Source organism: Crinia signifera, chromosome 5 (genome assembly GCF_055691185.1).
Source record: "Crinia signifera chromosome 5, ASM5569118v1, whole genome shotgun sequence".
In the NCBI taxonomy this organism is placed as follows: Eukaryota; Metazoa; Chordata; class Amphibia; order Anura; family Myobatrachidae; genus Crinia; species Crinia signifera.
In genome coordinates, this window is record NC_139221.1 from 33,016,942 (window position 1) to 33,031,629 (window position 14,688).

At 44.5% G+C, this 14,688-nt stretch overlaps 1 protein-coding gene across 1 annotated transcript in view; it reads left to right on the top strand.

Annotated features, from left to right (window-relative positions):
* Positions 1-3,397, top strand: part of RNF19A (ring finger protein 19A, RBR E3 ubiquitin protein ligase) — a 69,756-nt gene extending 66,359 nt beyond the window's left edge. The window contains exon 10 of the mRNA XM_083186973.1: positions 1,282-3,397. Within this exon, the coding sequence (XP_083043099.1) occupies positions 1,282-1,945 (664 nt within the window). The 3' untranslated portion in view covers positions 1,946-3,397. The remainder of the gene's footprint in view (positions 1-1,281) is intronic.
* The last annotated feature ends 11,291 nt before the right edge of the window (positions 3,398-14,688 follow it).

Here is a 14,688-nt window from a genome sequence, read left to right on the forward strand (position 1 = left end):
ACATGAATACTTCTTATAGAAAGATCCTTGCTGCATTAGTTATAGTGGATTGTTCTTAGGCGTCTTTGTAACCCAGCTTAGTAGGTGCCCGATCTCCATAACATGAACTGATTAGATGCAAGGTGGATTCATGGCTCCTTCTCTTCTGTGTCTGATAGATATATGGCATTTATGTCTGACAAACAGTCGTATATAGGAGGGATTTGTAAATCCTTAGCCAGTGCTCAGGGCATATGAGAGAGGGGGTGAGATTTATCAAAGCTTGGAGATAATGTACCAGTCAGCCAGACAGTTAGTAATGACTACAGCTGTGCACCAGCTAGGTGACCTGGGAAATGCGACAGTTAGTAATGACTACAGCTGTGCACCAGCTAGGTGACCTGGGAAATGAGACAGTTAGTAATGACTACAGCTGTGCACCAGCTAGGTGACCTGGGAAATGGGACAGTTAGTAATGACTACAGCTGTGCACCAGCTAGGTGACCTGGGAAATGGGACAGTTAGTAATGGCTACAGCTGTGCACCAGCTAGGTGACCTGGGAAATAACAGTAATGACTACAGCTGCGCACCAGCTAGGTGACCTGGGAAATAACAGTAATGACTACAGCTGTGCACCAGCTAGGTGACCTGGGAAATGTGACAGTAATGACTACAGCTGTGTACCAGCTAGGTGACCTGGGAAATGTGACCGTTAGTAATGGCTACAGCTGTGCACCAGCTAGGTGACCCGGGAAATGTGACCGTTAGTAATGACTACCGCTGTGCACCAGCTAGGTGACCTGGGAAATAACAGTAATGACTACAGCTGTGCACCAGCTAGTTGACCTGGGAAATGGGACAGTTAGTAATGACTACAGCTGTGCACCAGCTAGGTGACCTGGGAAATGTGACAATTAGTAATGACTACAGCTGTGCACCAGCTAGGTAGTGGGAAACTGGACTGTTGGTAGATCCCGAGAACCGGTTTGGCCACCCCTGGATTAGCATATACTGTGCACCCCTTAATCCTTAACCCTTTTTGGTTCTTTCTGTATGGAAATTCTTATGTAATGATCATATTGTAAACCCCTCCTGCTTTGAGAGAGATCTTAATAATATTGTAACACAACAATCTAATTCAATGTGGTTTAACTGGTTGTATCTTAACATATTGTGTTTAGAGTCTCGGAAAGTTTACATACCAATTTTATGGTAAATGAATTGCTTTGATAGGCTGCATATAATTGTGAGATATCTTTGAATCGCTATCTGAACTAATTGTCTGACAAATGTTGTTACAGGGAAGGTAACAGCATGGAGGTACAGGTGGACATCGAGTCTAAACCAGCCAAATTCAGGCATCACAGTGGCAGCAGTAGCGTGGATGACGGGAGCGCCCCCAGCCGCAGTAACACGGGTGGTTCTGTAGCTTGCCAAACGGAGAGTAAGGGCAGCGCCGCCAAGTGGTCCAAAGACGCAACAGCCGGCAAAAAGTCTAAAGGCAAACTAAGAAAGAAAAGTAGCACTAAGATAAATGAGACGAGAGAGGACATGGACGCCCAGCTCCTGGAGCAGCAAAGCACCCATTCCAGCGAATGTGACTCCCCATCTCTTAGTGACAGCATACCCTCAGTGGCAGACTCGCACTCCAGTCATTTCTCAGAGTTCAGCTGCTCCGATATGGAGAGCATGAAGACCTCGTGCAGTCATGGCTCCAGCGAGTATCACACCCGCTTCGTCACTGTCAGCCCGCTCCCGGAAGTGGAAAACGACCGCCTGGAAAATTCTCCTCAACCGAGCGGCATTGCTATGGTTACCATCCCCGTACCTTGCACGGACGTCCCACAACTAAGTTATATAGCCAAGGAGGGTGTTTGTCAGAGCATACCAAACACAGAGGACGATGTAGACACTGATCCAAAAACACACCCAGAAGGGAACTGTGCAATCCAAACTGATATATAGGCCCGTTATTGCTGCAATACCTCCTTTACCACTAAAAAAGTTCTGCTAATATGGAAAGCTTGGCAAAAAAAAAAAAAAAAAGTTGGGTAACCACTCGGAAAAATAAAGAACTTGAAACCGTCCTGTTGTGTAAGATTGATTTTGAAAAGCCCTTATTTGAAGCATTGTGACAAAATGACCATGTCTAATGCACATTTGTGGCGATGAAATTTCAGTCAGGTGGAAGGTTACACAGCGCCCAAGCGTTCAGTGCTTGTGCTTCTACATATAGCATAGAGCAAGAGGTTACCTACAAACCGCAGCCAAACTTGAAACTCCCCCCAATACACGACAGGCTTGCGTGCACTGCAGGGCGGCCATATTGACTGCACGTCAAATTTCTGAGAGGATTTTCGCTGTAAGCTTTTATAACAGGGTCATAAGTACAATCACTAGTTAACTATGGGTATAATATAACTTCATTCCAAGTTATTGAGGTTGTAAAAAAAATAAAAGTTTAAGTTTTAAGCTAATTTTTCCGCAAAGCCTCCAGTTGCATTGAGGTGACTTAAAGTTATGCATTTTTTCTTTTTCTTTTTGCACAGCAAAGAGAAACTGGTACAAGTTGAATAGAAGCATTGTAAATATCCCTTTTCTAACATTACTTGTGTTAACCAGACCAACACAAAATGGCGTCCATATGACACTATTTAAACCAATCGTTCTCTGAGAAAAGGGCAGTTCAATTTTACCTTTCTTTCGGGGAGCAGACCACCCTCTTGATTATTTTGGTGCCTTCAGTGAAGAAAGACTGGGTTATAAGTGCCTGGTCATTTTGAGAATTTTTATTAAATGTATTGGTTGATTTTTATTTTCCTCATAGTCCTCTGTGGCCACCCGGAGTATTGATCTTCGAGCCCCGGGCCAAGCAAAGACTGTGGTGTAGATCATTATAAATGTCTGTCATGAAGTACAAATGTATTCACCTACCAAAGAGACTCTCAGGCTTTAGAAGAGGGAATAAGCGCTATGTGACATCTGATAGGGCGGGATAAAGCACAGTGCAGTCTGTACAGAGGCGGTGGCGGCGCACGGCTGCCATCTTAGTTTTATAGTTTTATCTTAAAAGAGAAAAAGTTAAATCTAAAGGTCCAGAAAGTGGTGAAAGCATCCTTACTGTTAAATCTGTGCAATGTAATTCACTGACAATGCAGAGCAGCTGTAGGTATTGGGACAAGTGGGTATTCTGTAAGTATTGTCATGATGGTGCTATTGAATGTCCTGCAGTGGCTGTACAATCATTCACCACGTGCTGCAGTCCAATACCATGATTCTAGTCACCAGTGTAATCTGCTTATAACACTAGTGCCAGTTACATTTTACAAAGCTTCTTACTGTATTTGTACATTTGTTTTATTTTTGCTTAAAATGATGCGTGTATAATGCATACCTGAATAAATGTCTCTCTGCTAAGCGATCCCTTGTCTTTTATCGGTGCAGGCGGCATCTGGGCTGTGACGATTCCAGGGTGGAAACCCTCAAAACAGGCTAGGCTGAATCAGAGTGCACACGAAACGGTCGTTGCCGGCAGCAGCGGTCACTCACGAAACGACCGTTGCCAGCAGCAGTGTCTGGCATCTTCCAAATTCATTACTAATTGTAGTAGTGAGCGTTTCAGACAATAGGTGAATGCAGAAAATAGCTGTCGTAATAAGTCTGCACCAAATGGTCGACATGCAGTGGGTTGTCAGCTGAAAGGTTGTCATGACAATGGTTGACATATTGTACAAGATTTGACGCCCAAAAATTTAAATAAGTGTGTGGTAATATGTAACCACATCAGTAGAAATGTATACCCTCGCCGCAGGTTACTATTCCCAGTCGTCATCCTTGTGCATAGTAAATAAAGCAAACTAATAAAACATGTCAATTAATTTATTTTTTTAAGCTGTCGACCCATTGACTGTCCGGCTAGACCAGTGGCTTTCAACCTCTATCCTCAGGACCGCCTAACAGTTAACTTTTTCCAGGTCTCCACACAGAATCACAAGTGACATAATTAGCTCCACCTGTGGATCTTTTAAAATGTGTCCATGAGTAATGAGTGCAACTGTGCACCTGCCCGGTGACTTGGAAACTGAACTGTTAGGGGGTCCTGAGGACTGAGGTTGAGAACCAATGAGCTAGACATTAGCAGAAATTCAATGCGGCCAGCAAGGGGGTTAAACAGCGATGATTGCAGAAAACCAGCGATCCTCGCTGTTAAACCCCCGCGCCGGCCGCTCGCTCTATTCAATGTTCTGGGGAAATCCTCACCGTCGGCGAGAATTCCCCAAAACAGCGAGACCCGCAGCTAATGCAGAAAACTCGATGTATTTAGCCGCGAGTCTCGCTGCTTCGGGAGCTGCATACGCCGATTCCCCCTCGCTCAAAAAATGGAGCGAGGGGAAATTGGCGTATGAGGGGGCTGCGTTGAATACTGACAGGGTGAGTGGTGACAGCGAGCAGGAAGCTCTTCTCGCTGTCACCACTCGCCCACAGCATTGAATACCTGCCATTGTAGATCTATCATTTAGTTACCACACTGCGAATGTAATGATTCTGCTGTGCTGCAGCCTCTGCATGATCTGTAGTTCCAGTTTATAAATATTCATTGTCTACTTGAGGTAGACGTTAGGTCTACCCCAAAGGTTGAGATTAAACCGGTAGACACATGACAAAGATTTTTTTTTATTGCCTTGTTACCATCCATGTTGGCCTAGCATGGGTCTTCAACCTATGGCCCCCCAGATGTTGTGAAACTACATGTCCCAGCATGCATTGCCACATTTTTTCCTATAAGAGCATGCCAAAACTGTCAGGGCATGCTGGGACATGTAGTTTCACAACATCTGGAGGGCCACAGGTTGAAGACCTGTGTAAAGGGAGAATATAATACAATACAGAGCCTGAAGCATGGCGAGCACACTCGTTACACTAATTAGCGGTCCATCTCTAGTCCTAGGCTAACGTCTAATGCTATAATATAATAAACCATGATCAAGCACCTGACATTCAGTCTAGTTTAATAAGGGAGTGAAGTACAATTAGACAATGATCTTTAATATTTACTGAACTTCTCATAACCATGTCAGACCCGAAAATTACATCATCACGTCCTTCACTTGGAAAGTAGGAAGTATCCCGGAGATCAGTTCTTCTCGTCTGGGAGCCTCCTCGGCGTTCTGTGAGAGTTGCCAGATATGTATTATAGATGTGGGAATTGATAGCAAAGTGTACGCATGAATTCAAAGAATGTTAGTTGGACCAGAAATCTCCTCCATCCGGAATACAGGGGCTCTGGCCCAGGAACTCCCACAAAACGCAGTTTACAAACAAAGCACTTTGAGTCTGCATCCACTTTGGGGAAGCAATCTACAGCCTTAGTGGTTTCAAGGTCGCAGTACAGGTGCAGCGAGTCCACAATGTAGTGAATATTTGTTCGGGACTTGAATCAGCATCCTTGTTAAAAAAAAAAATCCCTCCGCTCCTGTCTGCAGCAATGAGAACAGGTTTGTAATAGCAAAAAGGAGACCGATAAAGCTTGAAATCATCGGTATAGCACAATGAAAGTCATTTCAACCCTGCACGGCCTTTGTCAAGCCAGAGAAGAAGCACATAACTGCAGAATGCAAGCAGGACATATACTGCCATTAACATTCAGATATATATATATATATATATATATATATATATATATATATATATATATATATATATATATATATATATATATATACACAAGAGAAACCGCACACCGTCCGGGGTTCAACTTCTGGGTGCCTGACCACATAAGAATTACATATATTGGTCTCTACCTGTGGGGTAGATAGTGATCAGCACACCAAAAATAAGTAAAGAAAAAATGGCTTTATATCACAAAAGGATTAGCACATGGCAGCATATTTCAAAAAACATACAACAAGGTACAGGTCCAACTTTTGCAAAGCAGTACAATTCCCTCACAACATGAATGTGAATATAGGGGAAACCTGTAACCAGTAGCCAGAGTTTAGAGCCAGGTACCCGACAGCCTGTTTCGGTGGTCACGCCACCTTCATCAAGGGTATAGTGCTGAATGGTGATGCTGCCGTTTAAATAGAGCCCCCAGTGCTGCCAAAATCAATTCAACATACCTCACCTGCATCTGTAAAACACCCAGCTGACCGGCTCCCAATGACTCCGGCGTGTTGGAACGCGGAAGACGGCTGTGCAACGCACATCCTCTTCCGGTCCCCGGCGCCAGGAGACCACCAGGGAGACCTATCATTTCGTCAAGGAATTCTTTATGTCAAAATTTATCACAGTACGTGGATTTTTTTCTTCAGGCAATTGTTTTGAACATTGACATTATACTAAAAGACACCACAGACTTTTTAGTTCGTATTGACAGACTAGGTCCAGCACCTCCTAATTGTATCTTGGTTACGTGTGATATCACGAGCCTTTATACTAACATCAGCCATGAAGCAGGATTACAGGCCATTAAACGTATGCTTACTCAAAATCCAGCGTATAAGGGTCCTCCCGTTGAGTATTTTTTGTTGCTGATTGATTTTATTTTGCACAAAAATTATTTTTTGTTTGATAATTCCTTTTTTTTGCAGTTACAGGGCACAGCCATGGGCTCTAACATGGCACCCGCATATGCAAATTTATTTATGCATGATTATGAATCAGTACACATTCTACACAACCGGTCTTTTTCATCATACATTACTTCTTACGTTAGATTTATTGATGATATTTTTTTTGTTTGGACGGGAGGCCCTGAAAAGCTGGATTTATTTATGAGGACACTTAATGAGATACCAGGCACCATCAGATTTTCGTACATCAGCAGTCCCACCAAAGTTAGTTTTTTGGACGTTGACGTCAGTATTGAAGATTGTTGTTTTCGTACTTCTATATACAAAAAACCAACGGACACCAATTCTGTTCTTAGAGCAGAAAGTTTTCATCCAGCCCCACTGAAACGCGGGCTACCATACTCCCAATTACTGAGGGTAGTTCGCATTACCTCAGTAAGGGATGAACTTCCGAGTGCACTACAAGAGATGGGCAATGATTTCATCGCAAGAGGATATGACATCAAAGAGGTCAAGGAAGCCATCGACCGTTGTCTACTGCTGAACAGAAATGAGCTACTATCCCAGCCTAAAAAAGACAAAACTATATCTCGTATGATTTTTCCAACAACCTATTCGATTGCTTCCACAAAACTACGGGACCTAGTTCTTCAGCACTGGCACATATTAGAGACTGACCCAGTAATGGGTAATTTTTGCAATGAAAAGCCACTTTTTGCGTACAAACGTAGTAGTAATCTCAGGGACCAGATTACCTTCTCTGACATTAGTCCAACTCCCAGCAGAAGTACTTGGTTGGGCGGCAAAAATGGAGCTTTCAAATGCAGTGGTTGCGTGAATTGCCAACATATGACTACGGGAGAACACTTCACGCATCCCAAAACTGGAGTCAAAACCAAATTGCACCAGCGCATGTCATGTGACAGTAAATTCATTGTCTACGTCATCACCTGCCCGTGTCCTTTCCTCTATGTGGGGAAAACGATCCGTATGTTGAAGGAACGAATAGGGATGCATAGGTCATCAATTAAGAAAGTGATGACGGTTAGGGACCAAACTACACCACCGGTAGCCCGACATTTCTTCGAAGCAGGACATACAATCAGGGACTTCAAATTCATGCCCTTGTTTCAAGTTAAAGCCCTTAAAAGAGGTGGCGACCGCCATCTAAAACTCTTACAAAAAGAAAGCGAGTTCATTTACAACCTGGGCTCACTGGCACCAGCAGGTTTAAATGAGGAATTAAACCTCAACGTGTTTTTATAGTGGGACTGCTGTTGTATACATTATATTGTATGCATTATTTGCTCATTGTTGTGTTGCATTTATTATTCTGATGACCATTCTTCTTACTCCTTTATGTCCTGTTCATACATAGTTCTGTGGTGTACTTTTTTGTGGGCACTATTGGCTCATTCATCTTCTTTGCACATGATATATATAATATTATATTGTGGTATATTCTTCTAAGAATATTTTTTGTATCATTATTTGATTATTATTTTTGTGGCTGGATTTTCAGCAATATCACTTTCTTGCTATATTGCTTTTGTATGGTTCTCCATCTTTGGTGACAGTTTTTCGGTGTAGTATCCAAATTGATGGAGACCCCAGTGAGAGCCTTATTGTCAAATTCACACCTATTAAATAGTAACACCTGCGGCATCTAGATTTCACACCCGATATTTAATAGACCGGCACTTTACGTTTATTTCTATTTCTTTTCAGAGTGACTGGCGCCGGGGGCATGGCCGTGCGTTCCACGACCAGACCCTGTGCGCTCCAGCATTAATCAGTTGACGTCAACGTCCGCCGCTCTGATTGGATGATGGCGCGACGTGCACTGTTGGGTGTGCGCCGCGCTTGTCTCCTACGGACGGCGCTGACAGCGTCCCTGTTTCTCATTGCATTAGTTACATTCTCCTGGCGCCGGGGACCGGAAGAGGATGTGCGTTCCACAGCCGTCTTCCGCGTTCCAACACGCCGGAGTCATTGGGAGCCGGTCAGCTGGGTGTTTTACAGATGCAGGTGAGGTATGTTGAATTGATTTTGGCGGCACTGGGGGCTCTATTTAAACGGCAGCATCACCATTCAGCACTATACCCTTGATGAAGGTGGCGTGACCACCGAAACAGGCTGTCGGGTACCTGGCTCTAAACTCTGGCTACTGGTTACAGGTTTCCCCTATATTCACATTCATGTTGTGAGGGAATTGTACTGCTTTGCAAAAGTTGGACCTGTACCTTGTTGTATGTTTTTTGAAATATGCTGCCATGTGCTAATCCTTTTGTGATATAAAGCCATTTTTTCTTTACTTATTTTTGGTGTGCTGATCACTATCTACCCCACAGGTAGAGACCAATATATATATATATATATATATATATATATATATATATATACACACACTAGGTGATTCATCGCGCCCTACGGGCGCTCTTCAAACCGTCGTAAGGGGCTGCGCCCCATTAATTTGTGAACGTTTCTATATGAGAAATATGGTTAGAATTGTATGAAAGATGCCCTGTATTGCAACTTGGGTGTCCGCGAATCGCGGGAGGGGGGGTCGCAGGGGAAGGGGGGTGTTTTTGGCGCGAATCACGGGAGGGGGGGGGTGTTTTTGTTTTTGCCGCAAATTGCGGGAAAGGGGGGGTCGCGGGGGGGGGTGTGTGATGCGAATCGCCACAAGAAAAAATCAACACAGAAAGGTCAACACATGTAAATGTTGACATAATTGTAGCACTTCATTGGTGTCCATGTCGACACATGAGAATGAATATGAAAACATTAAAAAAATGAAAAATAAATCTTCAAAAACTCATGTCAACCTTTTTCATTGTCGGCCATAGCCATGTCAGTGTTTTGCATGTGCCATTTAATCCTGGGGCTGCTGCAAATTGCGGGGGGCATCACGCAAGGCGGCGGTTTTCTTTTTGCTGCGAATCGCGGGAGGGGTCGCTGGAGGGGGGGTGTTTTGCCGCGAATCGCACTAGGGGAGGCCGCGGGGGGGGGTTGTGTTTTGCCGCGAATCGCGGGAGGGGGGTCGCGTGGGAGTTTTTTGATTGTTTTTGTCGCGAATCGCTGGAGGGGGGGGGGTCGCGGGGGTGGTGTTTGCCGCAAATCGTGGGAGGGTGCACTCACCTGGTGGCTGTGGAGTAGCAGTGCTGGCCAACATAGGGAGGCAGAGGGTGTCTGGCACTGTCTGTGGGCTCACTGGGCTGGTTCTCTCATGTGAGTCAGAGGCTCCACCCAGCGTTATACACACACTTTGAGTGACAGATGGAGCCAAATATATAAGAGATATATATCTAGCGCTTTTGGGGAAGCATCCCCATCATCAGGGTAACAGCCCTTAAAAGACAAATGTCTTTTTAAGGGCTGTTCTCCTGATGATGGGGATGCTTCCCTGAAAGCGCTAGATATTGTGCTATGCCCTAATACACTTTTTCAGTGAATACTTTATCAGTGTGCCTCCTTCATTGGACATATGTATTTTCACACAAATTTAGTAAATCACTTAACTGATGATATGATTATTGACAAGTGTGATTAGACATCACCGCACAGTGGAACGCATAGAAAAACGGTCTACGCATATAATCTACATGTATAAAAGCCAAATACTACCGACTTACTCATCAGGAAATCTCCAGAACCATGGCTTTCTTCCGTGATGTTTTGCACCCACCAAAAAGGGGTGAAATATATATATATATTTTTTACTACCCCTTATGGTTCCCATACCCAGTGCGATGTGATCCATGTATCCTAAACTAGATTGCATTGCATCTAGTTCAAAAAGTGCTGCACATAGTTTCTGGACTCTGATATGAAGCGCACATCGCATTGGAAGCTTAGAAAGCTCCGTGTATGGGCACCATTAATCCAGACGAGATTTAGATTTCATTATTGCATACAAACAGTATCAAATTAAGTCTACATTTTTCTAAATTCCACCCTAAATGGTATAAAATGTGTTTCACCTAATTTTGGTCTTCGTTAACTGCTAGTTAATTGGTATTATCCCAGGGCAATATACCTGTTGAGACTGAAACAAACAGATTTTTAGCAGCATGTTAATTTAGGCTTAAAAAAAAAATAAAAATATAAGGTGGGGGACACCATTACCCAGTAGATTTTCTGCATCCTTTGAACTCACCCAGAATACCAACTCGTGTACTCAAAGCCACCCAATCTGTGCGATGGTACCAGGCTGCAGGTGATACAGACATGTAATTGAAGCAACAATCTCAGGTGTTGGCCAGGGAGAAATGGGCTTCATTCCGAGAACTTCTCTGATCCCATCAGGCTACCACTTCCAGTTCCAACTGCTGCAGTTCCTGGTAATGGTCTATTACATCATCACCATTAACAGAGCTCAGGGGGCAGAGTCTGATGCTGGGTACACACCAGGACGACTAGGGCACGATTCTGTCAATTTAGATCCAATTCCGACCGGTTGTATGCAGATTGTGTGTATTATCGTGTGTTTTTGCCATTTATTTGATCCGATTCCGATCCAATGCGCGTTCACGCCGCTCGTTTGGTCGCATCTTTGGTCCTACGTGCTGCAGGTAGGATCCGTCAATCCCAGGCCGACCGACCGTCAATCGTATGCAGATCGTGAGTGTTTTTTGCCGCCTCCGTCGTCCGTCCGTCGGTGCGTCCGTCGTTTGATCCAGCCTATTTGAGTGGCATTTCCTAAACACTCCCCCGGCGCCATGTTTTTCCACATAGCAAACAGCGCTGGCGCAGCAGTTGGACTCTCCTTCTTGTCTCATCTCCCAGAACAACAACCTGGTATGTTTGCACTCCCAATGCTCTTCTATGCATGCCCACTGTTGCCACCAATGTATATAGTGTGTATAAAGCACTGGTTTGGCAACCGTGCACCCGACCATGTCACTTTTGTTTTTTTGGGTGGGCCCCATCTGTGTGTGTATACATATAACCAATGTCCACCATTGCAGTATTCCAAGCACTCCTCTCTGCTAGGCCCCATTCACCTGTGTGTGTGTGTGTGTGTGTGTGTGTGTTTGTGTATATATAGATATATATACATAAACCATTGTCCACCATTGCAGTATTCCATGCACTCCTCTCTGCTAGGCCCCATTCACCTGTGTGCGTGTGTTTGTGTATATATAGATATATATACATAAACCATTGTCCACCATTGCAGTATTCCATGCACTCCTCTCTGCTAGGCCCCATTCACCTGTGTGCGTGTGTTTGTGTATATATAGATATATATACATAAACCATTGTCCACCATTGCAGTATTCCATGCACTCCTCTCTGCTAGGCCCCATTCACCTGTGTGCGTGTGTTTGTGTATATATAGATATATATATACATAAACCATTGTCCACCATTGCAGTATTCCATGCACTCCTCTCTGCTAGGCCCCATTCACCTGTGTGCGTGTGTTTGTGTATATATAGATATATATACATAAACCATTGTCCACCATTGCAGTATTCCATGCACTCCTCTCTGCTAGGCCCCATTCACCTGTGTGCGTGTGTTTGTGTATATATAGATATATATACATAAACCATTGTCCACCATTGCAGTATTCCATGCACTCCTCTCTGCTAGGCCCCATTCACCTGTGTGTGTGAATAGCAATCTGCACAATAAAATGTATAGTGGTTTTCATAAAAGTTTATTAACATTTTAAATACTTAAAACATAAGAACTAGGTAAACTGGTAACTATAACTATAAAAATTTAAATATGAAACAAAACATGGGTATAACTATAACAACTAAAATGGTTTTATCTTTTTACAGTCCCAATGTCCAACGCAAAGGAACAAGAGTTTTTGGAAGGGTTTATTGAAAAATATCGTTCACACGAATGCCTGTGGCGCACAAAATCCAAGGAGTATTCGAACAAAATGAAAAGAAACCAAGCCTTGGAGGAGTTGGCACGCTACAGTCTTCCATTTCACCCAGAGGCCAATGTTGAATGGGTGAGGAAACGCATCCAGAATATGCGCACGGTGTTCTTAAAGGAACACAAGAAGATGGAGGCTGCAAAGAAGTCTGGTGCTGGAGTCGACGAGATGTATCAAACATCGCTCTGGTACTATGACCGGTTGACATTCACCCTCAGCCAGGAGTCGATGAGGACAGGAGTAGTCCTTATGGTAGAACATGAAAACCAAGAAGTCACGGCGCAGGAGGAGGAGGAGAATTCGCAGTCTGCATCGGTGAGTCTATTTTTTTGGCTATCTAATTGATTCCTCCTGCCAATCCACAGCGCCCTCCCCATTAAAGTAGGCCATGTACTCTTCCCTCACCTGTTTGGCTCGTGCACTCCCTGTGTAGTGTTGTGTTGGGGTTTGCAAGGAGGATATCTGCACTACCTCCTCTGGCAGTTCTTGGTCTTCTTGGAGTGCTGTGCCTGTAGCCCTTTGCTGTGTGGCTTTTCTGCGGAGCAAATTGTGCAGGACACAGCACGCCGTGACAACCCAGTCAATTTTGTCCACCCTCAGGTTAATGGCAGTGTGGAAAATGCGAAACCGGCTTGCCAGGATGCCAAAAGCATTTTCCACAACACGCCGTGCCCTGGATAGCCTGTAGTTAAAGATCCTTTTGTCATGGTTCAACCCCCTTTGCGCATATGGCTTCATGACATGCTCGTGCAGGCCAAAAGCCTCGTCAGCCACAAAAACAAAGTTAAGCCCCTGTTTAGTTTCCTGGACAGACGGCAAGTGAAGGGTGTTCGCTATGAGCCTTTCGTAGAACTTTGTGTCCTTGAAAGTGCCACCATCCGATGCACGGCCATTCCTTCCTACATCCAGGAAGATAAACTCATAGTTCGCATTAACAACAGCCATTAGTACAATGCTAAAATAGCCCTTGTAATTAAAATAGTAGGAACCACTATTGATAGGCTGGGCTATGCGGACATGTTTGCCATCAATGGCTCCACCGCAATTTGGGAAGTTCCATCGCTGTTCAAACTCCTCTGCGATGACTTTCCATTCATTCACGCTGGTAGGGAACTGAAATTAGAAGTAAATAGAATTGATTAGTAAACATGTTCAATTTTTTTACAGCTTGGTGACTACCCACCTGCAACCCCAGACCTATCTGTCCTATCTGAGAATGCATGCACATCGAACGAAGTTCCTACTCCGGCACGCACTCCGCCACCCACCCTGGAACCCACTCCACCACTCCCCCGTGCCAAAAAAATGCGTGGCAAAGGAAAAAAAGGAGAAGCAGCGGCACATGAAGAATTTATGATGCGGGCACATCAAGTCCTGCAAAGAAACCCCGACAAACATGACAACTACTTCACTTATGTGGCAGAGTGTGTTCGCAACATGGCTCCTGACCAGCAACTTACTTTTGAAAAGTTATGCATGGAGTTGGTGTATAATGGCAGTTTAGGGTATCTCAACAGTGGCACTAAAATAGTTGGCATTGGTAGTGCACCAGACACACCACTGTCATTAGAATCACCAGTGCCTACTCCGCCTGCCACCGTAGCAGGCCAGTCGAGCACAATTCCAACACATACCCAGTCAACACCTACACAGCCTTCTCAACCCCCCCAGTACCGTCAATTCTACAGTTCTTTACTGATAGAAGATCCAGAGTGTCCTGTTTTTGAGGATCTGTCTTAAAAAATAGGCTACTTTATCATTTACCATCGACATGGTCTCAGCTGCAGGTATGTGATGGCCACTGCTCACATGGCGTATGGCGCACATCAATGGGGCCGGGACCATTGCATCTGCGCCATGCGCCATGTGGGCCGCAGCCTTTACATATCTGCAGCAGACATCCTCTGCCACACAAGGGCCACAGTGTGTATTTTTGTTTATTTATATGCTGCTACCTGTACCTGCATTACCAGAGGGAGAACAGGATTCTCCTCAATCTGGATAGCAAACTCCATTTATTGCCCTTTTTTCTTTGGCAATAGTATGGGGTACTGTGCGGCAGACATGGTCTCAGCTGCAGGTATGTGATGGCCACTGCTCACATGGCGTATGGCGCACATCAATGGGGCCGGGACCATTGCATCTGCGCCATGCGCCATGTGGGCCGCAGCCTTTACATATCTGCAGCAGACATCCTCTGCCGCACAGTACCTTATCCCTACTGTTGTAAGGGC